At 42.3% G+C, this 24,795-nt stretch overlaps 1 protein-coding gene across 1 annotated transcript in view; it reads left to right on the top strand.

The window, feature by feature from the left end:
• Positions 1-23,308, top strand: part of rnf19b (ring finger protein 19B) — a 43,888-nt gene extending 20,580 nt beyond the window's left edge. The window contains exons 2-10 of the mRNA XM_085395315.1: positions 805-2,077; positions 12,356-12,555; positions 15,468-15,612; positions 15,711-15,873; positions 18,306-18,420; positions 18,901-19,041; positions 19,135-19,324; positions 19,470-19,604; positions 20,461-23,308. Coding sequence (XP_085251441.1) covers positions 1,413-2,077; positions 12,356-12,555; positions 15,468-15,612; positions 15,711-15,873; positions 18,306-18,420; positions 18,901-19,041; positions 19,135-19,324; positions 19,470-19,604; positions 20,461-20,908 — 2,202 coding nt within the window. The 5' untranslated portion in view covers positions 805-1,412 and the 3' untranslated portion in view covers positions 20,909-23,308. The remainder of the gene's footprint in view (positions 1-804; positions 2,078-12,355; positions 12,556-15,467; positions 15,613-15,710; positions 15,874-18,305; positions 18,421-18,900; positions 19,042-19,134; positions 19,325-19,469; positions 19,605-20,460) is intronic.
• Positions 23,309-24,795: the final 1,487 nt, after the last annotated feature.

Genomic DNA, 24,795 nt, shown 5'->3' with positions numbered 1-24,795 from the left:
ATTTTTCATTTATAGTGTGTGTGTGTGTGTTGTTGTTTTACAAGACTGAACATGTGAGTCCATGCTTTTTCATATCTGATGTTTAAGTATGAGTGTGTGTGTGTTTGTATATGTCTTTAGACAATAGGAAAAATTTACTTGTTTATGTGTGCCTGTGTGTAGTCTGAATGCATACGTGTTTCAACGTGTATTTGTACCTGCATTACAGCTAAAAAACATCTTTTGAGTGTGTGTGCCCGCGCGCAATCACATGTGTCTCGATGTGAATCCATTTAGCAGTTCATGCTCAGCTGCGTGTGTGTTTCTGTGTGTGCGTACATAAGTGCCAGAGCCACAGAGTGGGTCGCTGTTTGCCTCGCTCATAGTGAGCATTGCCATGGCAACGGCACTAGCAGCGCAGTGTGAAGTGGAGGAAGAGCTTGCGATGCTCAGCGTGATGGAGAGCGATAGAGAGACTGGTTTCACAAGGACACACCATTGGCCGGGCTGGATGATGATGTCATGGATTTAATTGGTGGCTTAACTCATCCAGATGTGTCCTGTTTAACCTCTCAATTATGGTTACTTAACACATACAGAAAAACATTTGATTTCATTAATGTGCGTGTGTGTGTTTGTGGGTTTAAATGTAATTAGCACAGATAGATACTCGGTTCAGATTATCTAAGGAGTTAATGATCAGATCGAAACCCAGGAAGAGCAAAGCAGAGTCACAGAGACGGGGGGGGGGGCGGGGGGAAGAGAGGTGTGTGTCATACTGAGCATGCTCTTTGTACTAACTTCCTGCTCTCTTCTTCCTGACAGAAAAAGAGCGTTCAGAGAAGCCGGTGCTCAACAAGAAGCAGAGGAGGGTGAACGGAGGAGACGCTCTGAATACAGCTCAAGAGAATCGGATGAAAACGGAGGAATTATTTCAACATTTGGACTGAGTCAGGCTCCCTGGATTCTTCTCTTATCTTTTTTTTTGCCCTGTCTGTTTTTGTTGGAGAGCAATTGATTGAAACTGACATTAATCTTTTGAGAGTCACACTAAAGTCGGACCTTAACATCTGCCTAAAAGATGAAAGGCTGGAGGCTTTTTTCTCTTCGCGAGTGCTTTGACTGCCAAGTTTGAAAAGTACTGTGGGAATCTAAGTGGATTTTTTTTTTCACTTTTCATATTCTGTTGTGGTTATCTGTTATCTCAGTCTCTGTTTTGCTGATAAGGTTTTGTTTCCAATCAAACAAAAAAGAGGAGGGAGACTGTTTCTCAAGTTTCTCAGCCTCAAACCGGAGTAGCATTTGCATTCCAGTTTGGCTTCACAAGTGGACAAATCCACCCTTGTGTGTCTGATAGAGTGTGTGTTTGAGTAGTTCAGAGTCCCTCGGTACAAGGGGACAATAACCGACCCTGTCTGTCTCTTCGAGGAAAAATGGGATCAGAAAAGGACTCAGAGTCACCTCACTCCTCAGTTAGTGGCGTTCCCAACCCTAAGTGCCGTGCGCCAGGCAAGCGCCCGGGCCGCATCTCCTTCCACAGCCTCTTCCACGGTAAACGGAGCTCTCGGGGAACCAGGGCCCCCAAAGGAGGAGCGGCCACCCCTTTATCTCATCATCACCACACGCAACAACAGCTGCATCCTTCCGCCTTGAGTTCTGCAGCTGCTGCAGCTGCTGCTAACCCCACCACAACCACCACGGCCACAACCGCCACGACCCCCCAGGATGCAGCCTCCGGCACCCCCTCAAAGCCACTCTCCTCCAGCCAGCCGTCTCTGGGTGGAGGCGCTTCCTCCGGGGAGACCAATCTCCTGGAGTGTCCCCTGTGCCTGGTGCGTCAGCCTGCTGACCAGCTCCCCGAGCTGCTGGGCTGCAGCCACCGATCCTGCCTCTGCTGCCTGCGCCAGTACCTCCGCATTGAAATCACAGAGAGCCGAGTCCAGCTCAGCTGCCCCGAGTGTGCCGAGAGGCTGGCCCCGCGGCAGGTGGCCGACATCTTGGATGATGCGGCCCTGATGGAGAAGTATGAGGAATTCCTACTGAGGAGGTGCCTCGCTTCTGATCCGGATTGCCGATGGTGCCCGGCGCCCGACTGCGGGTAAGAGCCTGCAAATTGTGTTTTCAGCCCCGTCTCACTGATAAAATCTGCATTTTTGCTCTGATGCTGCTGCTTGGTTCCACTTCTGGGTGCTTTTGTTTGACTGTTCATGTGATATTATCACCAGTTTCCTGCCTCTTTCACTTCATGAGCTCTATGTTCTTGTCGTAGACGGAAAAAATATCAGAAAATTGGTGACATAGTTAAGTGGCCTATTTTCTCTCTTGAATAAGCAAAAACCCAAAATATTTGTACAGTCATAAAGAAGCAGGGATCTTTAAACTGGGAATCAAAAACCAACAAATTAACAACCACAGTTTTCACTTATTAGTAAGTGGTTACCATTAATGCTCTGTCCCTCAACTAATCGCTCAGTCATGGTATTTTTTCAGCTATATGTCATTGTGGGTCACTGTGCCATCCTTTATAGTAAAATGCACCACGTTCTCCTGCCAGGCAGTCAAATACTACTGTCCTACAGATATGCATGACTTGTTTTTTGCTGTCACTGTCTGCAGCCCACATATAACGGTCCCTTTTGACAGAATAAAGTCCACATTGTAAAACCGGAGGAGTGGCAATAACATAACACCCAACTTTGTCAACCCGGAGACCACAATTTGCATCTAGTTTGGGACTTTTTTCCACTTTGCACACAAGTATCGTTTGTACTCGCTGTACTGTTATGTTTAGGCACTAAAATCTACTTGGTTAGGATGAGAAGAAGCTGAGTTTTGCATTCAAATGGATTTCTTAATGACATAATAGTGTTTTTAATGTTAGGAAATGGGAGTATGAGATGTAAAGCACTACTGTGATAACCCGGAGTGTGGCAGCACAGATGGCAAAGGATACCATGCGTATATCTCTGATACCAGTGGAAAGAAAAATGGGTTGGAAAACCAACATTTATAGCACTGAATGAATGAATGAATGACTCTTCTAATGGTTAGACTGAGCAGTTACAGTAAGGTGAAATTCCGGCTTTAGTTTCAGCTTTGTTTCCGTCTTCCTGTTTATGTAATATTATCAAGTTATCTGATTGGGGGATTAAGGCGATTATACAAATCAAGCTTTAGAGCCCTGGTCCGTTTGTGGTAAAGTCTGTGCGGCCTTTGGGGGAATTCACATTGCGTAATTTATAAAAAACAAACAAAGTCAGAGTGAGAAAGAGAAACTAGACTACGAGGCTGTGAGTGAGACTCAAAGTGAAAATGTAGTGAAGCCAGAGGCACTTCAGTTTACTGGTGAAGGTGCTTGAGTAATGCCAGAAGTCATTTTATATCTGAAAGAGAATAAATTGAAGATCAGTTTCTCCAAAGCTGGAAGCATAACGAAACTTAGGGAGTTTCAAGTTAACGTCTGGTTTTGAATGAAGAAGTCATCAGATAAGCATACATAAATATTAGTACGTTAGCATCTCCAACGAAAGGATTTCCACTATAATTACCGGCCAACAGCTGACGTGCGAGATTGCCCAGTCGGTTACTGTTAAACGTTATTTGCTCACTCTTTCTTCTGCAATTTCAGATAAAGGGTGTTACTTCAGATTTCACGTCAGTTTTCTGTCTGGGTTAAACTAAACAGGAACTGCTTTGAGCCGACCAGTTTGAGGGAGAAGGAAAGACGCAGAGCGAGGGCTCAAATTTCAAAGTAGAGGAGAAGCTGTAAGTGGGTCAGAGGCCTGAGAGGTGGCCCTGTGGTCAGAGGAGGGGAGCGTCAGATGGGTTTAGAGGTAGCGTCGTTGCTCTGGTTAGGTTTCTGGAACAAATGAGAGGCGTTTGTTTCATCATAGAAAGCAGGAGTGATTCATTGTGTTTGTGTTTGTGTGCGTGAGTGCGTGTCTGTGTATGTGGGAAGACAGAACGCAGATTTTCAGTGATATTCTTCTGCTTTGGTTTTGTATAGTAACACAGGTATTGTTACAGAGGGAAGCCAAAGCTATATAAATCTCTGATTATATGGGCCTTTATGTGCATTTGTTTCTCTTTGGTTTTTGTTTATTAGTTACTGATTTTTGTCCCAATAAATGAAGATTTGGCACAATCTAAAAACAAAATGCAGTATTTTCACTCTTGTATTCATTTCAGTAGCTTTAGAAAGTCTGTGGGCTGTGAAAGTACAGCCGTGCATGGGAGTCATGAGTCATTTATATAAAACGAGTTTATTCTTTTGAAGGCAGAAATATTACATTTGTAACGATGAGGCATCTCGTGCTACGATTAATACTTTTTTAATGTCCTTTTTTAGTTTGCAAATGCACATAATCTGTGTGTTTACGTGCATAAAGTTCAAGTATAGCATTGTTTCAAAGAGGTAAAATAATCAAGGATTAATGGCATATGTAAACTTCTTTTTCCAATTTTTTAAAAGTAGATTTTAAGCAGTTGCATGCACTTTCATCCAGACTTTGCAGCTTTTAGAGCAGTATGTGGTGGATTATATTATCAAGCACTTGTAGACTATTATAAATATATATATATTGTGCGTTCATCATGAAATCAGTCAGTTCACTGGCTGTTTCTTACATTTATATGTAATGTAATTGTATGTATTACAAAGCTGGGATAACATTTATCTTTAAAATCAATCTTTGTGGCGTTTAAAAGGATAATGAACTCATTTTCACCCTTTCTCTTCTCATTACGCTCTGTTTGCTTTACTTTTACAGTCAGGAATGACCTCATGACCATTACACACTGATGTTATTTACTTTAGTAAATCTATAGCTCATCTGTGCTGGTGCAGGAAGCAGATCCATGACTGCTGGCAGCCACACATTGTGCCTTTCAGCTCAGCATGATTTTACTTTTGCCCAGACAGGAAGTTATTAGAATATGAGATAAAAACCTGTGAGGACCATAAATGCAGAATAACACATTTTAACTCAAACTTGGGGAACTTTATAAAAGCTAAGAAAGCAGAAAACGTGTATGAATCACCCTCTGGTTATAATAAATATTCAAGGAAAGTTTTATCAGCCAAATGAAACACCGCTGCTTTGTGGGGAATTAATTGCTTTATAATTATATCGTGCCACAGCTCTGCTGTCACATCTTCACCACTTCAGGTTTTCAAAGCACCTTGTTTGCTCAACTCTGAGCCTGAATCCATGAGTGGGATGGTTTTACTCTCTATGGGGATGTAAATGAACCTCAACGGGCATTTTTTGATCGATATTGCAAATGTCTTTTTAAGCAGAGCTCTTTAATGAGTCTCCTGGCTCCCTCTGGGTCTGTTTGAAACATGCCTCTCCTGTTAGCTTAACCTGTTCAAACTGTGTCTCTGAAAGTAAAGGAGAGGCTGATGTCTCCTGTAGAAGACCTGCATAGACCTGTTAGTATCTCTGGATGCAGACAGCTGTGACAGAACACTTTGGCCTGCCCTGGTGGAAAAAAGAACAGCAGGAGCTAACGGAGGTTGGGACAGACGTAATTTAGTCCAGTTTGCTGGTAAAAATAAACCAAAACCAAAGTGTGTGTGTGTGTGTGTATTACCAGTATCACTAAAGGAGAGGTCGACTGCTGCTGACCTACATATTTACAGGGACAGTCCGCTGTCTGACGGCAGCAGTGACTCAGCCTCTTCTTTACATCAGACGAGATCAAATTGTTATTCACCACAAACAAGCAGGGCTGGAGAGAGGGGAGAAAGCAGCGCACACCCACACACACACACATGCAAACACACACCTGAGAGATAAAGGCAGTTTCAGACTGTTGCTCACTGGAGACGAGGCGTCAACCGAAAACGGTCAAAAAAAAAAGTGTGAAGTTCTTGAACGTAGCTGTTAATCGAGTGTTTATAACTGAGAATGGGCACCGTGTGTGTGTGAGAGAGTTTATGTCTTCATGGAAAGTTATGTAAATGTGACCTGGTTTTTCTATCTTATCTTTTTCTCTATTGGACATTTGATCGGAGTTAACGGTCTAAGTGACAAGTGAACAAATAATCAGTGTGGATTGTGTAAATTATGCACCGTTACCCTCGTCAAAAGGGACAGTTGTTTGCAGCTAACACTTTCACAACCTCCCTCACCCCCCTGCAGGTGAGTAAAATGCTGGTAAATGTCACCATTGTGGTTAGAAGACCAACAAAGGAAAAAAAAAAAGAGCTTTCACTTTCGCTCTTCTCTTGGGCTAGAGGGGATTTTTCCGTTTTGTCTTTCTGAACTATTAAGGTAGTAAAACTAACTGCACTGATCAATACTTGCAAATGAAAGTGCATCAGATGACAGCGTGTAACAGGAAGGAGTATCAGTAGAGAAATTATAAGCCTACCCTGAATTTCTCCTCTCCTCTGAAGTGTTTCGGCAGCTTTAATGGAGCACTGATTTAACATCTTTTAATATCTTCTGTCTCGCAGCTCTCATCAGTGACGCTTTTGGCTGCGGGAGGCAGATGTTTGAGACAAACTTTTCTCGTTAGCGCGGGGAAACAGTGGTATATTTAGCAGCGAAGGAGCCAGATGTTTACCTCAGGAGGAATGGCATATAAATAGGCAACTGTTTATAGGAGGATAATGCGCGAGTGTCGCGTGTGCAGCTTGCTCTGCTGCCCTAATGTGGGCAGACCAGTCTTTACTGCTTTCAGTCTGTTTGTGTGATGAGCTTCGCGATGAAGCCGGGAGTTACAGAGAAAAACACCAGATAATTACTGTGTTTTTAAGCCTATCACACAATCTCATATGAATCTTGAAAGACGCTGTTGTCCTGAGGTGATGGAAAAGCTAAAAACCTCAAAATATCATAACACAGATAAGCATCAGGTATCAGGGGAACTTTAATAATCCTCACAGGGAAATTGTTTTGTCACAGTTTTAACATTTTAGCTTGAATTCTAGGTATGCTTTTAGTCATCATTAGTGACTTAAAGGCTTATTTGGGAAATGTAGGAGTTTTGTGTGGGTGCCATCCACAGACCGTGTGAAAAGTGGTTGCAACGAGGAAGTGACTTAAACCTGCACAATAAGAACAAGAAAGCATGCTGTGCTGAAGTCTCTTGAAAAATATCCCTACTTCTCACTCGATCTGTGACCTGTGTAAACACTTTCCTGATAGGTTTATGGTCTGAAGCCCTTATAAGCATGGTGCGATGTTAATTTAAAAAATGATGGTCCCATTTACAAAGCTGGGTACGCTTTCCTTTCTTAGGCGGATCCATCCTCCAGTGTCAGGTCCGGTTAATAAACTCCAAGATGGGGGTGACTATAATGCTGATGTTGAAGCTTTAAAATCAGTGGGTGATGTCATGGTGGCTACACCCGTCTGTTACACACAGTCTGTGGTTTTGAGTGAATCTTTTTTATTTTTAAATAACCGTCATATCACAGTGGGATACCTCTGACCCGCTCTTCTTATCTGGCCAATGAGGTCCCGACCCGTCTGATTGTCAGACCTCAGCATCCAGTGAGAACAAAGACTGTCCCTGGCTGTCAGTTGCCATGGTGACTATCGATGCGGCATAAAAGGAGCGTTGCCAAGGGTAACAGGAGTTGGGACTTAATTAAACCGATCAATACATAGTCGCCGGACTGAATTTCTGTGCCTTCGTCTCGGACTGAGATGTAACGAACACTCGTGTTTTTCGTGTATCTGTGTGAGTCAGACTGATGAGCCATGACTTCATGCTGGTGTCGGTTTATCCCGGTTCCTGCTGTGCATGTGTCTGCGTGTGTGGTTAAGGGTTTCACTCCCAGGTGGTTCCCATTGAAGCCGAACACTGACAGGAGTGTCTGAGCACGTTTCCTTTCAGCATGTTAGCACTCCTATGACTCCCCCGCTTCTCCTCCCTCTCTTCCTCTGTTTCCGTCATGTGTTATTACAGATTTACATCTCAGCTCGTGATCTTACATGCCCCCTTTAACCTATCTCACGTCTCCTTTTTGTTTTACTTATTTTTGTCCCATTCTGTCTGTGGTTTCCCCCCAACCCCACCCAACCATTTTCCACCCTGGAAACATGAGTCCTGATTCGCTGACTGCGCTGCATCAGAATACACCAATAAAAAGCTGGCGTGGCATCTGTCCCATAAATGAAATTGCACTTTGTGCCACAGCCTGTCCAGAGTTAGCCAGAAAAAGAGCAGTTTTGCAGGCTTGTTTGAGTCAAGGACAGGTTCAGACTTGTGCTGTATTTAGCAGTTAAAGCACGAGATGTTTACCCGAGGACAAATTACTTGTAAAAAGAAACGCTTTATAGGCCGTGCACACACGCTCGCTGTGTTCAAAAGCTTTGGTGATGCTCTGCCTTCTACTGTAGCGCCATCATAAGGTTAATATTTCTCATTTTATGAAAAATCACAAGCCTCAAGCTACTAAAAAAAATCCGCACAACGCCTTTCTTTTGTAATCTAGTGCCAAAATGTAGTTTATCATCCAGAGTTCATGTAACCTCTGTACATGTGCCTTTCATGTACTGATAGGCAACAAAGTAACTTGCCACTGCAATTTTAGCCTGTTGCAATGGGTCTGTGGTGTGCAGGTTAATACACTTCCCTTACACGTGAAAGTTCCCTGGGAGGAGAGTATACTCCTGGTGCCGGATGCAAGCCTGGATAAATAGGAGCGTGCTGTCTGGAAGTGCCAAATGTAAACATGCGTCCATCTGCTGTGGTGACCCCTGCAAATAAGCGAGCAACCTTACTTCCTTCACTAATGTGAGCAAGTCTAAAGCTAGTTCAAGCAGTCAACTCAAGCGGCATAGCTTTGAACACACTCACTCTCCTCACATCAAATATCAAAACACACCTCTGGGCCGGCACAGCGGTTAGCACTGTTGCATTACAGGAAGACAATTCCTAGCTCAAACCTCCAGGCCTTTCCTTGTGGAGTTTGCACATTCTTGCTGAGCCTACGTGGGTTTCCTCCTGGTACTTCCTCCCACAGTCCGAACACTTGCATGTTGATTTCAAACAGTCTGTGGGTGTGAGCTAGATGACGTATTTCAAGAGCTGTGCGAGTGTACGGTTAAAGCCTTTTGAATGAGACTAGAAAATCGCTGCAATGCAATTCAAGTACATAACATTACATCACACCCCTCCAATTTGGCGATCCTTCCCCCTGCCTGCATTGCTGCCTGCTGTTTAAACTCCACCACCGCCCCACCATCCACCTGTTGGTTCTACAGGAATCGTTTCCCAGTTTCATCACGTTGCCTGAAAAAAAAAAAATTTCCAAACTGGAATATTTTGTCCTTGTAAATACTTGCTAGCAGTAGCACTTAGGTGAAAGCAGGTCTTTGTTTCTGGACTGTTTGTCTTCCTGGAAACACGTCTCTGTGTATGACCACTGAAAATACACAGGAAAATTATAGAAGTGGTAGGAAGGTTCCCAGTGGAGGACAAATGGGGGTTTTTCATGCAGCAACTAGACTGAGTTATAAAAAATGTAAACAAATCGAGCTTGTTTATTACTCATGTGATTCTCTGCTGTTCTGCTGCTGTTTAGGAGACCTCGAACCAGAGTCCTGATGCTACTGAAAGAAATGCAAAATCAGCATGTCTGTGTTTTTATTTGCATCATTTAGATCCAAAGTTTATGCACTTGTTTAAACATTAAGCCAGTTAAGGGACCAGCATGAAATCAATGTGGGTAGTTTTTAAGATATTGCACTATTGTTATAGATGAACTCTGAATAATCTTTGTGGATAAATGTTTTGGAGATGGAAGCGTTGCCGACGTCTCAACAGATGCAGGCTGAAGTGTCTCTGCGGTTCTGCAGAAATGCCACTTCTTGTCTGATCTTGTCCGGGGAAGCGAGCTGTTGTCGGCTCAGATATCTGCTAATTTATTCAGTCCTGAGAGCAGGCCTGTCACACCGCTTGCAGAGGTGGTAACGAGGGACACGCTGAAGTTGGCGTGTTGGAGGCATGCCAAAACAATTACAAGTTTGTCGCATTATCGCTTCTTCCACGTTCTTCCTCTTCTTGATAGAGGGACGTAAAAGCACAGCTACCATGCGGAAAAGTGGCAGAACCTTTGTTTTTCTCAGGGAGGGAATTATTTTAAAATCCCTGCTTGCTTTTGTTTGCACTCCCCCAACATGTTTCTCTTCTCTGTTTGACAGTCTTTTATGACAGCCATCCTTTGTGATTTCTCCTGTGACTGACGCTCGCTCCTATCTCAGTATCTCACTCTTCTTTCATTTCCGTCCTCATCATCTCCAACGTGCCGTGCTTTGGCTATATTTAACATTATTTCCTTAAACGTGTGCTGCTTAACCGTCATTACATAAAAAGGGAAAGGTTAAGTTAGAATAAAGTGTTGAAGTGGTCTTGAATAACGATTCTCCAGGTTTTCTGAAAGTTTATCAAAGTATTTCTTTGTACATTGGCTACTTTTTCACTCATTTTCAGTCCAATCCTTGTACTTGACTGTTTTTAGAGGAATGTTTTATGATTCTTAAGCTTCCTTAAAACTAATCGATGAATCATTCAAATACAAAAAAGGCCCAAAACTCAACAAAAAGAAAAATATGTTCTAATTTCCTTAGTTGAATCTATATAAAATGCCAAAAAAAACAGTCTGACAGGCATAAAATAGTATTTTTGGACCAATGAGGTGCTGTTGGCTGAAAAGTAGGCATATCTCAGCAGGGTGTGCAGTGTGTCCTTAAGAAATTTGAGGAAACTAGACAAGTGGTGTAAAAAAGAAGAAGTAGCAGGTCTAAAAAACGACACAGCATCTGAGTGATATATCTCACTATTCAGTTAATATGATGTTCGGGGAGGTTAGCTGTTAGGAAGCCATTCTTAAGGAAAGGGAAGGAACAGAGAGAAAAGGCTGAGGTGTGCCAAACTGCACAAGAGCTGGGCTGAAAAATTTGCCTCATATACTGTATTTCCATTCATGTATTCACATTTTGATTCATCTCTGTACCATCTTTCCCATTTTTCTTAGCAAGATATAAAGAAATGAAGAGTGGTTTAAGTTTTCTGCACTGTGCTGTAGAAGTTAGGAGGTTTATTTCTACCTCACGTTCCGATCTTGATTAGCGCAAAGCAACGGCTGGTTTCCCAATCTGACCGCCTTACTGCGAAACACATTTGTGTCATTACTCCAATACAGCTGTATATTCCCAGTTAGCACTCTGCTGCTCTCCGTCTCTATTCTCACTATCGTACTTTGTGAAATCCGTATCGATTGACCTCATCCCATCTTTTTTCCCTTCTCTCTCAGTGATGTTAGTAAGTGATTGCTCTATTGATCAAATCTTCTCTCTCCTCTCAGTCTACAGAGGGCTTTTAGGCTACGTAATGTGTCCATTAGTCGCCGCTGCGAAATTGCAGCTTGATTTTTCTGCCAACTTCAATTTAAATATTTCAGAATAAAGGCAAAAGTTAAGCTCTTTTTGTTAAGAGATTAGATTTAAATTAGATCAATAAGACATAAAATCATCTTTGCAAAAATAAAATGCACCAATGGCTCGCGCATCAAGACCTCGGACTGTATTGAAAAGCCTGATGGTGATTCTGTGACAGTTAAATCTGCACTGCTTTCAATGGCCAGCAGGGGGCGACTACTTGTGTTGCAAAAAGTGTGATTCTTTAAGGTTTTTTTTATCCCCTTTCTACCCGTTTATGACCTCAGTTGCTAATCAGGAGTATTCTTTATTAAAGCCTAATGGTTTAAATTAGTGTCAAACAGACTCTTATGTGTGCAGTGTCTCTCAGTCAGAGTCCCCGTTTTTGTTTGTCACATCAGAAAGAGACAGAAAGAGCACAAACCGCATGTGACGTGTTACAATGGCCACATTTAGCACTTGTTACTGCTGACTGTAAAACACACTGTAATTCTTTTTTTAGCAAAGTTTAGCACCAAGTTTTCTATGTTCACAGATAGCACGAAGAGATGTTGTGAGCAGTCTGCAAAAGTTGAAGCGTCATTGAGTAACATCCTGTACCCCAAATAAACCTCAATGTGTTGTTGTGAGCGACAGATAAAGAGCTTAAAGTGTGGATGGGTGTGCGAAGGGATAAGTGTGGCTTGCAGTATTAATGTTGTGTTTTTGCAGATTTTGTGCTCTGCAGGTTATGCATGGCTGTTCAGTTATAGGTGTGGATGGTATGTGTGGGAATTGCTCAGACTCAAACATATGGCCCAGCATTTTGGGACATTAATTCTCAGTGGGATCAACAGCACCAGCAACCCATTTAATCAGTTTGAGCTTCTTAACACCGCCTTGAGCGTTATTATTTTCCAATTAGGGCCTCAAAACTTTTCTGACTTTGTCATTTGACTCATTTGTTTGAACGTCCCTCCTCCGTCTGTTCCTCTCAGGTTCGCCGTCATCGCCTCGGGCTGTGCCAGCTGTCCCCGGCTGGTTTGTCGCAGAGAAGGCTGCGGCGCGGAGTTTTGCTACCACTGCAAACAGGCCTGGCACCCCAACCAGACCTGCGACTCGGCCCGCCAGCAGAGGGCGCAATCTCTGCACACCCACAGCAACCACTCGCCCAGCTACACGCAGGAGCAAGGACCCGGTGAGTACCTGAAGCCTCACAAACCAGTGTCAATCACAGACACAACACAGAGTCAAAGAGGGACTAACCCTCGCCGTGCAGATGTCTGCGCGCTTTGTGCAGGCAGATAAAATCTTCTCACCAGCGTTTCCATCCTGAAAATACTTTCACACCTCTGAGAACTTTCTGTCTCTGTCTGTCTCTGTCACATCTCTTCTCAGTCTGTCAAAGCGCTGAGTCAAACTCGTCTCGCGTCAGTCGTACCAGGCTCTCAGTGTTCCCACCGCTGGAGGAAGTGTTCAGCGTTCAATCAAGCATGAGGCACTATTTATATCACAGTTTCTTCACTTGATAGTTTCAAGACTGCGGTGCTGTGCATCCTGTCAGCCTGCATTTGAAACAACACCAAAACATTTCTCAGTCTAAACTTTATTAGATCAAAGTTTTGGAATAATTTCTCTTTTAAGACTCAGAAACGGTTCAGCTGTAAGTTGAAGTAAGTTTTTTATCTTTAGGTTTTTTTATATTGTAGCCCAGTGAAACTACAGTGTTGCCTAATACTAACATTATATAAAAAGACACACCTGTTTCCCTAGAGGTTTAACTACGCAATTATTCATTAATTCAAGGAAAAGTCTCAGTTTTTCTACATGATAAAACAAAATAGCTGTAGCAAAGAAATCCCAAGTTAAAATATACCGGCAGTTCATTTAATTCATAATTACTGTGAATAAAAACAGAACATGTCTCTTTTTTATATTTAAATAACTAAATATTGTAGCAATAGTGTTCTCCATTTCTTTTCCAGTTGTCACATTTCCTAAAACCGTCCAGTGGGACGATCTGTAGCCTTTGGCGAGCTTTTCGAAGCCCTTAGGACGTATGTTTGAAATGTGTACCTATGCCACAGGTGCAGCGTAACTCCTCTGCTGAACCGAATGTTCAGAGCAGCTTTTTCAGCCACATTTAGCTTGTTAAAGCATTGAAAGAATGGATGTTACTTGCGTATTTGGTCCTAAAAGGGAACTAGAAATGCTGAATGCTAGCTCATTTCCCATTCTATTTTTAGACTCACTTCTGCTGTTCTGTTTTACATGGAATAAAGAAATATTCCAACGAACATGCTAATTGGTCAATTTGAAGTTTCGGTGCTAAGCTAACTCCCGTTGCTGCTGCTGGTTCATATTTAACTGGTTTTCCCTCCTCTCATCCAGCTCTTAGCAAGAAAACTGTATATTTTGTCCCCTAACATACTTGTTGTAGTGATAATAGATACAATCATGAAAATCTCTACAGACAAACAACAGCCTTCGTGTGCAAACATTCTTACTTGCATGCGCGCCTTTAATCCTGTTTTGATTAAACATTTATTAGGGAAATCTCTCCAGCTGCCCTCATCTCTCTCTCTTTAATTCGCCACTTCCAGTTTCGCCTCTCTGTGCCAACGCTTCAGAAGGACGGACAACAATCCAAGCACCCGAAACTGACTCATAAAAAAAACTCCAGGCTTCTCCCTCTGTGTCAGCCTGTCTGTCTGTCTGCTGATACCTGCTGCTTAGTCAACGGGATTCAGACAAACACAGAGAGGAGGAGAAAAAGAAGATATGATAAGGAGGGAAATATATAGAGATAAGATGAAGAGAGAGGAGGGGAAGAAAGAGAGGACGAAAGCGAGATACCAGAGGGAGTGAGCAGCAGAGTGATGTCAGCAGAATACAGAGCGCAGCAATAACAACTACTCCTACACGCACACATCAACCACATCTGCCAGAGTCACTTCAAGTTAAAATGCCAAAATGCCCTTTAAAGAGCAGAGAGCGTTCCCTGCAACCAGAATTCAAACTCACAGCGAATTGACTCAAAATGCATTAGAGGACAAAGTGCTGCAGCGAGCCTAATGATCCATTACTCTAATGAGGTTTGAGCTTATTACCCTCAGGAAAAGACCCAAAGAGAGCACTTTTGGAGTTTTTCTGTTATTTAAGTTCTAATTCGATTTTTCTTTTTCATCAAGAAAAAGAAAGTTGAAAGATGTGAGAAACTAATGTGGAAAAGTGAGACTTGTTTAGACTGGTTTGGAAACTCCAGGGTTATGTATTAGTTTGGACAGGCAGAAATGAAGCAGACACCCACACAGGCTTCCTAGTTTGGCCTTATGATGAAATGAAGCCAGAATATTAAAGCCAAGCTCGAGTACCGTTTGTGATTTCCTGCTATTGTGTGGGTGCTTCTGTCCTACTGCTCTGGCTTTCTTTGATGATGGTCAGTAATCCCAGTGAGACTTATTTGCTTGGAGATGAAACAGGTCTGTGTTTTCCACCTCACATTTGCGTGTTACGTTCAGTTTGTCCCGTTTGCTGTTTTCCTCCCAGGGTGTTTTCCACAACAACACACCAGCTCCACTTCCTGTTAAAAACTGCACCTGACATTGTGTTAAAACGATTTACTGGAATTTTTGTTTTAATACAGACACTACCCACACCGTGGGTGTAGTGTCATTTCCTTCAGAGACAATAATAAGTAAAAACAAAGATCAAGAGTTTCACATCATTATTGGCGAAACATATATTGTGTTTTATTGTTTTAATCCTTCTATGCCTGTAATAGCTTCAAAAGACTGGCGACTGGAGGACACTTTGATACGCAGGATGGGTGTCCATCCAACTTATTTCTTAGCAGTTTAGTGGGATATGGACGGGGCTTACACAAAGAGACAGAGAACTGCTAACACTTGCATCCACACCTGTGGTGCCACAGTTTCTTCCCTTAAAGGTTAACTGATGGTTGAAGCGTTAGAAAAGGCTGAAATGCTTAGAAGCTCATCTTCTAATAAAAAAATTTCCTCTCGCAATAGACTGAATAAAAACACATTCTCACACTAAACAAAACGTCCCTGCACCTCTTAAGCTCATATTTCATCTCTTTGTCTCCAGCTGATGACATCAAGCCATGCCCCCGCTGTGGCGCCTACATCATCAAGATGAACGACGGGAGCTGCAATCACATGACCTGTGCCGTCTGCGGCTGCGAGTTCTGCTGGCTCTGCATGAAGGAGATCTCCGATCTGCACTACCTCAGGTACTCACACGTCCTGTTCGACTTTACACACCTGCGTCTGATCCTTCAAATGTAGATACCTAACTCTGTGCATTCTCTTCCCTCTTTCCCTCCATCAGTCCATCTGGCTGCACCTTCTGGGGCAAGAAGCCGTGGAGCAGGAAGAAGAAGATTTTGTGGCAGTTGGGAACTCTGATCGGCGCTCCGGTTGGCATCACTCTCATCGCAGGCATCGCTGTTCCCGCCATGGTCATCGGCATCCCAGTTTACGTCGGCCGTAAGGTGAGAAACCTGCAGAAATATGAATGAGGTCACTTTTCTTTAGATTTTTACTTTTTTGTGCTCGTTCAGCTTCACTGTGAAGAAGGTTTTTACACAGTGTATTTAACCTGAATTAATATATATATTTATATCAGCAGTGGCAGTCTTACAGAACCTGATTTTCAAGTATCAATGATATTAAATAAACAATAAATGTCCCAGAATCCAGAATAAAAAGGCAACATGAAGAACATAGTGAGTCATTTCAAGGGCTGATGACAGCTGGGACAGATGAGTTTCTAAGTCTGTTTGTTTTGCACGTTGGCAGCCAGACAGGCGCAACTTGAACTCCTCAGACAGGGAGAGGCTAGGATCAGCCAGGACTAAGTGCTAACCTTACACAGCCCAGGAGGGTTCAGGCACGTGTGGCTGGCATTTTTCACTGTTCAGACACATTTCACTGTTCTCAGATAATTAGTTATCTGAGAAAATAATTACAGAGTATTTAACGTGTATTCTAATTTTAGATACTTTTTTAAAAGTTACAAAATAAAATTAATTTCCTGTTTATGTCTCACTCAGTTTTGAAGTATTTCATAGACGAGTCAATAAAAGGAAATAGAAGCTCTCTAAATGGAAACTTCAACATGTTGTGAAACTGTTTATAATCTAAAGCTGCACTTTGTCTACAAAGTGGATTTTTAAGTGTCTTTCACGCCAAGCGGCACCTTTTTTTTCTTTTTTTTTAATCTGTAAGGTCTCGCCACTTGACGTTTATCAACCATCCGCACAGCTAAAGAAACCAGAAGCACAAACCACACAGATGTGGCGACACACTTAAACAGTTAGCAGCACTTCTGCAGTCACTCTTTCACAATCCTGCTTCAGTGACGATCTGGAATGTACAGCGTTGCAGAACCAAAATCTTTTCTAAGTTTCAGCGCGGCGTCAGAAGTTTTCTAGAAATGACGAAAAGCACTTTCAGATCCCATCAGAATCACCAGATACTTTCCATTCACACTGACCTCCACACAGACCTCGGTCCTGTCCCCGTTTGATAGATGTAGTTAAACTTAGGCTGCTGTGTGAAAGCGTCATACGATGTAAAACAGAAACACTGTGAATTTCATTTCCTTCTGCTTCCTATTTAGTTCAAAGCTTTCCCTCTTATGTAGAAAAACTCTGTTTCTTTTGTTTTTTCTTTCTATTCTAAGTAAAAACCTCATTCATTCTATATAAAAAAAAAAAGAAAACAGCTTTTTTAAAGCCTCTAAAGTCTCCTTTTGTTCCTGTAAATCACAGCTGTGTCATGTTTTTTCACAGATGGCTATACTTTTCTATTGTCAGAGGAAAAAATTGTATTTAGTAAGAGACAACAGCCCCTCATTTAGAGTGAAGTAAACTGACAGTGGGCGTTTGTCAGGAGATTTGTGGTGCATTAACATACTACAGCGCTCTCTTGTGGATAACAATGAAACTGCAAACTTATGAAAGCCTGTTTGAGAGCTACGCAGCGGCTCACCCACTCTGTTTCTTTCCCTCGTGTTGAAATTTCTCCAGGCGTGCCATCTCAGGTAGTTAATAACCTTCCAGGAAGTCTTTGTTCCTCTACGACAAGTCGCGACACAGATTCAGTTCTTGAGAAGGAAACTTTGAAGTTTCAGAGTAATATATTACCTCTGTGGTAATTTGGGGCAAATCCCTGCAGGGAAAACTTGCTTTAATGTCACTCAATGAGGCCTAGCGAAATGGGCTCATAGTTGTTTTTCTGTGTTTGTGTTAGCAAGCAGCTGCAGATTGAAGTGTTTGTCCCACACGTCTGATATTTCATATACTTTGAATTTGCCTAAAATACAAAAGAGCCATGTCCTCGGTTACACCACCGACACTGAAAAAGCACGTAGATGTAGAAACATAAATCTGGGGGATTCTCGGGAAATTTGACTCGTAGCCGAGTTCCTGTGTGAGTTAGGAGGAACTAAAGATATCAAGTGAAAGGCAAAGATCGGCTTTTTTCAACATAATTTTGAAATAAGAGCTGCTTGTTTTGTATCCCAGTCAAGCAATGGCAACATAGACAATAAAGCTCTTCTATGAGCTAAAAATCAATTACAAATCTATTGAAACATAAAGAAAATAAGTAGGAAACAACAGAAACAGTGATAAATGAGCAGCACACATCCCAAAACATATTCACTGTTATTATAGTTGATCATAAAACCTGTAAATATGAAGTGCCTTGAGGCGACTTATGTTGTGATTTGGTGCTATATAAGAAAAAAATTGAATTGAATTGAAATTTAATTAAATAATCACAGTGAATTCGATAATTTCTGTGTTTACGTTCTTGTCATTTCGATTCACCAAAACGCCAGATATCCATTAACCACCACCTCCTCCTTTGTCATGAAGCGTTTGTGTTAAACAGCGTGCGTCCCTCTCCTCTCCCACAGATCCACGCCCACTACGAGCTGAAGAAGACGTCTCGTCACCGAAGGAATCTGGCCATCACGGGGGGCGTGGCCCTGTCAATCATCACCGCTCCTGTCATCGCAGCCGTCAGCGTGGGTAAGAAACCCGACGGGGCCGTCAGATATTATGTGTCACGATCGTTTGAAGATGATGGCCAAGAAAAAAAAAAAGGAAAGAGGACAGTTTGTCTAGACACATCACTGGTGATAGCCTCAAACAAGGAAAGAGCTTTGATGCGAAATGAAAAGTACTGCATGTTTCTGGATAATGAAAGGTGTTATTTCACCTTCTCTTTTTCTTTCTTTATTCTTGCATAAGTCATAATTCAAGCAACAAAACCACAACAAGCAAGAGCTGTTTTGAAGAAACCAGCATAATCGGTGTCTTGCTGCAGTTTATACAGTTGATTCTTTGTGCCTCATCGTATGTGAAAGCAAAATAACAGCCAAGAAAAAGACACAATAAATCACATTTTTTTTTGTTTTTTATTTCTGTGAAATTTTATACGTCGAGTGATATTAAAATTAGACAAACGGGTGTTAGACGTGTGTTTGCTTGGCTTTGCCCCTCTCACAGGCATCGGTGTGCCCATCATGTTGGCCTACGTGTACGGAGTCGTGCCCATCTCTCTGTGCAGAGGAGGTGGTTGTGGTGTGAGCAGAGGAAAAGGGCGTGGTGTGCGGATCGACTTTGATGAGGACGATGGGCCAATCACAGGTGGGTACGCTGAGCTGGTAACATTTTCAGCAAAGTGGATGTAGCTGCTGGCGTCTTTAAACTAAAGCTAATGTTTCCTGTACAATCACGCAGTGGCGGACGCCTGGCGAGCCCTCAAGTCTCCGAGCCTCGGTGAGAGCAGTCTGGAAGGGGCGGTCAGTGGTCTTAGCACCACCTCTCCCAGCGAGGGGCTCTCCGTAGCCCCAGGGACTCTGGGCGACACGCCACACTTTAACACCCTGGCCAGTGGCGCTCTGGGGACTCGCACAAGCAAGTACAGCAGGTGAGGATAAGGGATGAAGTAACTAAAGCTCAAGAGTTCAAGAGTACAAGGCTTGTTTTGGTACCAATGGATGTAATTTTTTATATTTATGCTGTGCAAATGCTGGTTGATGTTTAATGCTAATGTGGGCATTTTAATGCTTCAGGCTGGAGGTTCAAGCAGGGGAACTTGCCAAAGAATCAGCCCAGAGAGAGACGGGCAGCCTGGGAGCCGGGAGCGACTGTGCCAGCACCCGAGGAATGGCCGGATCCATCATCTCCTCCTACACTCTACCTGACAGGTAGGAGAGGAAACTTCTCTTCTCTCTCCTTCTGCTGCTCCAGCAGATGTGGGATTTGATGTGGTTGAGATAACAGCATTAAAACTAATCTGTGGACTTGGCAGTTTTACACCATGATATCATGCTGCCGTCTTCTAAAGCTGTGTCGATCTTTCTCTAGATTATATAGAGCTTTACTTTAACAGGCACTAACATGAAATGAATCATGACATCTTATCGCTTCAGAAAGGTCTGCAGCTGCTCTTAAAGAGAGTCAACGGTGTTCCTTTTGTTTCTAATCTTTCTCTTTAACAACCCATGCATGCAGGTTCTGTGAAATTGAGCTTTGCATTTATGTGCGGGCGTTTTTGTGTAGCTGGTGATGTAACCTGATGGATTTTGCCTCTAAAACATGGAAAATTACAGCAAGTTATTTGCAAAATTGTCTTTCATCTTAAGGCAGAAAAGAATAAAACTTTTTTTAACCTCATTGTTATTGAGCAACACTTTTCTTTCCTAGTGCATACCCTACTTTATCATCTGTTTCAATCATATTTTGATTTAATTTACCAGGTGAGATGTATTCATAAATTTTTTTTTACCAAGCTCATAAATCAACTGATAGGCGCAGCTAATTTCTCACATTTTTAAGAAACTGATTAGATGCCCCCTGCTGGCTGTTTAAAGAACTTCAGGTTCACCATACATCCATAAAGGGGCTTCATTTTTCAGAGGCTACTTCCATCTTATTTACAATCTACAGGTGAACCCTACCACTAGCTTCCTATTTGAGCTGAATCTGTGCAGTAGATGTTGTCTTATCTGATATTTCTTCTTTCACACCAACTGACGTGTTTTAAATCATGTGACTCTGCAGGGAGTGCACCAACCTGGAGATCCAGGTGGACATTGAGACCAAACCCAGCCATCTCTGCCTGACCAGCGAAGAGGACTTAACCCCGCATCCGGGCTGTGCTGCCATGGCGACCGCCTCAGGAGGGGAGGAGCCTCAGGACTGCAGCTCCAGAAGGGGCGGGGCGTTGTCTGGCTCGGCACTGGGGCTGTCACCGGGAACGTCAATCAGGGAGGGGCTCAGAGACGTCACCCTGGCTCAGCCGGAGAGCATCCGCAGCGACCTGGAGATGTCAGACACTCAGTCAGACGACATCGCAGAGCTGACGTCGGACGACTGTGACTCTCCTCACCCGAAAAGCTGTCACCCGGCGGCCGGCCAGCAGCCCCAGCCCCCCTCGTGCCGAGCTGTGAACCCCTCCGCCGAAGGCCTTCACTGTCCTGCAGACAGCAACGTCATCCTCTACGTCTGAGAGAAAAGCAGCTCTCAGGATTGCACAGAAACAACCCCGAACATTTACATTTAAACTTGTAACAGCTTTTTTTTTCCTCGTGTCATCTCTCGTTTGCTGCTTTTGCGACTCACAGACACCGTCTTAAACACAGACAGCATCTGTTTACGTTGGTCTGTCTTCTCTTTCTACCTGCCAATCTACTCTCTGAGCAAATTGTCAGGGTTCTACCTCTGAGATTTATAAGATGATGATTTATGTTTACTCCTTGGTGCAAAATGCCTTGGCTACTTAAGCAAAAAAAAGAAAAAAAAAAGAGAGAGAGCAAGAAAAAAAACCACAAGAGGTACAAATTTTCCACGAGAACTGAAATTATGAAATACGGTGAAACGTCACCAAGCACAGCAGAGAGATGGTGATTGCTGGGAAAGCAGAGGATGCTTGCCGAGGATGCTTGCCGAGGATGAGGAGGGTGTTTTTAAAAACGTGTGAATGAATGTGGACTTTGTACTCAGTTATTGTGGCTTTATTTTGACATTTTTCCTCTATTTATATTCGGACGACCTTGAAATTGTATTATTTGCAGTGTGCATGAGTCTGCATGAGCCATTCCTTGTGTGGACGGTCGTAAAAGGGCAGCAAGTTTCTGTAACACTTGTGAAAGTTAAAGTTTACTTTGGAGGATGAAGCTGCACTTGAATCTCGCTTTCACTGCACAGAGGAGGAGGAGGAGGGGAATGGACATAGAGATTTTTAAAAAAGGGTCACTGTTACAGAAGTAAACGACAGAGTTCTGACAATGACATGACAGATCCTGGAAGGACTGTGAAAAGCACGGGCAGAAAAAAAGACAACCCAGAGTGAAGGTTTGTCTGCTTTCCACACATCAGCACTAAAGCATTGAGCATTTCATGAATAAAGCTCTGTGAAGCTTTTTTTTTTTTATAGGCAGGAATGTATCGGAAAAATGGAAAAACCAAAAAGTCCTGCTGGTTTCATTTTTTTTCAGTTACATTTATTTATAAGCTACATTAATGCAGAAAGCGATACAGTTGCCTCCAGGCTGCCTATTCAAAGATAAGTTGTCTCTAAGGTTACACATGCTAATGCAGCGACGCAAATCCAGCTAACAGTCTGCTAGCAGCTAGCTAACAGCAGAACGCTACAGTGTCAAAGCTAGCACAAAATAATATGAACTTTTTTTTTTACCTAAAAATGATTAAATAACTTTATTAATCGGTAAGACTTCACCTTCACTTCAGACACTTGAAAAGGCGTTCTCCTGTCGTTGTCAGAACTCTGTCGGGTCTGAGGTATGTCACATGACCAAGTTAGTGTTTTACAATTGGCTGTCTGCCTGCCTTATCGACACTCGCTGACCAACACAACAGCACACACCCGTTTGGGAGGTTTTGGTTTCTGACGTGTTAACTGGCTGTCTGGCCCACTTGAACGTTGTGTGTTGTGCGTCTGTGTGAATGAACTCCCGATGAATGTATATGTGTGTCCCACTTTTATTTTAAATTTTATTTCTTTGAACGAGCACTTGTGCACTTTATCTGAATTATTGTATTTATCTTCTTTTTTGCTATTCATGATCTGTTGCGATAAAGTGAGTTTACTTCAGTCTGTGGTACAACCAAAATAAATCACCTACCAGAGGGCCTTTTATGTTGGATGTAACTAAAGAAGAGTTTGGCTCCAAAACATAAAAAAATCTATTCATTGTCTTATTTGTCATTCAGTATTTTTAACTTCAATGACATTTAAGGTGTTTTTAATCAATTTTGTGATGAAAATACTGTAGTTTTTTAGTTTCTTTTTTTTTAATATTCTGTAATTTATGTTGTTCTAATCATTCATACAAGTCATTGTGACTTTTGGAGCCAAACACTTTAAATACTGATGCCGATAAGCTTTTCTTAATCATAGCTTGACTTGTTTCTTAGCTTTGTATCACCTCTGTGCTTCTGTTTTCTTAAAAAAGAAAAAAAAGAAAAAAAAAGGTTTCCCCACCAGGTTTTTCCTTGAACCTGTGAGGAATCAACCCGGGAGCCTTTTCATCTCAGAGTAGCTTTATGGATTTAGCTGCTTATGTGATTTGGCAGTGCTTTGTTTGGTCTACACTTATCACTAGTTTCTGCCTGCCTGCCTGTAAGAAACCACATGAATGTACCACGGATGGAAACCCCAACTTCCTGAAAGAGTCTGAATGAGTGTTAAAGGATGGATATAGGTGGTCCTGATCTTATTTGAAAAGGTTAGCATTTATAGATAGCAATATTTAAGTGTTATTATACTGTTTGTGTATTTCCTGTCACTGTTAAAAGCCCCGAAATTGTGTGGGGATCGACACGCAGGACTGTGAAAGACAACTTGTGGACCTTTGGGGACAAAATAAATAAACACAAACTGATGTTGCACCAATGCAGCGACTTGTTGTTGATCTGTTATGAATTAGAATCAATTAGAGCAAATTAACTTATTTTAAAAATGTGTCAGACGTGAAATCACTAAAGACGTTTTGTGGCAAGATTTACATATCAGACATAGTAAAATATAATCTGATCCTCAGCAGGTCTTAAAATCAATAAATACAACTTCAAACAAGCACCACATGACATAATATACCCTGTCATTATTTACTTTATACATTAATAAGCTCATGTTTGCTACTACCATGGGACTAAGATAAGCACCCAGGTGCTGCTATTCAAATGCACTTGACTCTCTAATTTTGTCTCTGATATACTTGTATCTAATCCTGTCCATTCTGATCAAGCCAACTATAATTTCACCATCTTCAGCTCTGGCTCGAGCTCCCCATCCTGCCTTTATATTGTCCAAATCGTACATCGAGGATGTCAAATATAAGGCCCGGGGGCCAGACTCGGCCCAGCAAAGACTCCAATCTGACCCACTGGACGGCTTTGAAAAATGTAAAGGAGGGCATAGATTTCAGCCTTTATTTGAAGTTTTACAGCTTTTCCTGTTTATAAGGAGACGTAACCCACGGCCATTCCTACTACACTAAAGTAATTAAGTAACAGATCATTATCGGCTATAAAAAGTTCTGTTTTTCCACAATGAGTCCAAAGTTTCAAAAACAAGGAAATCTTCTGTGAATTACCAGAAACTATAATTATAATTAAAGTGCAATCTGGGCAATGAGCCCCCATAACTATTTCTGTCATTTTATGCATTTATTTCTTACAATTTAAGCCTTAAGAGCTGTGCTGACACATTTCTTTCATTTACCACATTTCTTTATTATGTAGAAAAACTAAAAAATACTGTTATCCAGCATCTACTCATTCTCCCTGCATCTCCTGTTATATCTGTCTTCCTCTCATTCACAGACACGTATGCTGTCTTGCTTCTAATGGCTTTCACTCTTCTTCTTCTCTCCAGAGCATGCCTCCACCTCTCCAGGCTTTCTTCTACCTGCTCCCTACTCTCAGTCCACGGAGCCTCCTGCCTGATCTCATCTGTCAGCCTGTCCCTCACCACTGCAAACCAAAATCTCACCCCCACCTTGAACTCATCTGTTACTCTTACCGCTTATCTGACCACTGTCTCACTGTCCTCATTCACATCCTGCACCAGCCTCGCATACTTCTCTGCCACTCCTTACTTCCTCATGCAGCTTCATTCTCTCTTGTAACCCTATCATATGCTTTATCTACAGCCACAGAAAAACAGTGCAACTCCTCATAATCTTCTCTATAGTTCTCTTAAAAGCAACATTGCATTAGGATTATTATATCTTATTATACTTTAATATTACACATTATCAAAATCATCGAATTTTTTCTGAAAATCGCTAAACTTTGGTGCTGCTTCAACACAGCTTTGTTAAATTGCTAAATAAAATGTAACTGTACTTTTGAGGCCACACCAGCAGATGG

This window comes from Rhamphochromis longiceps, linkage group LG22 (assembly GCF_057381845.1).
Source record: "Rhamphochromis longiceps isolate RC_006_pf linkage group LG22, R_longiceps_female_GT1.1, whole genome shotgun sequence".
Taxonomy (NCBI): domain Eukaryota; kingdom Metazoa; phylum Chordata; class Actinopteri; order Cichliformes; family Cichlidae; genus Rhamphochromis; species Rhamphochromis longiceps.
Note: the sequence above shows the minus strand (reverse complement) of the source record. Positions and strands in the feature narration are given on the sequence as shown.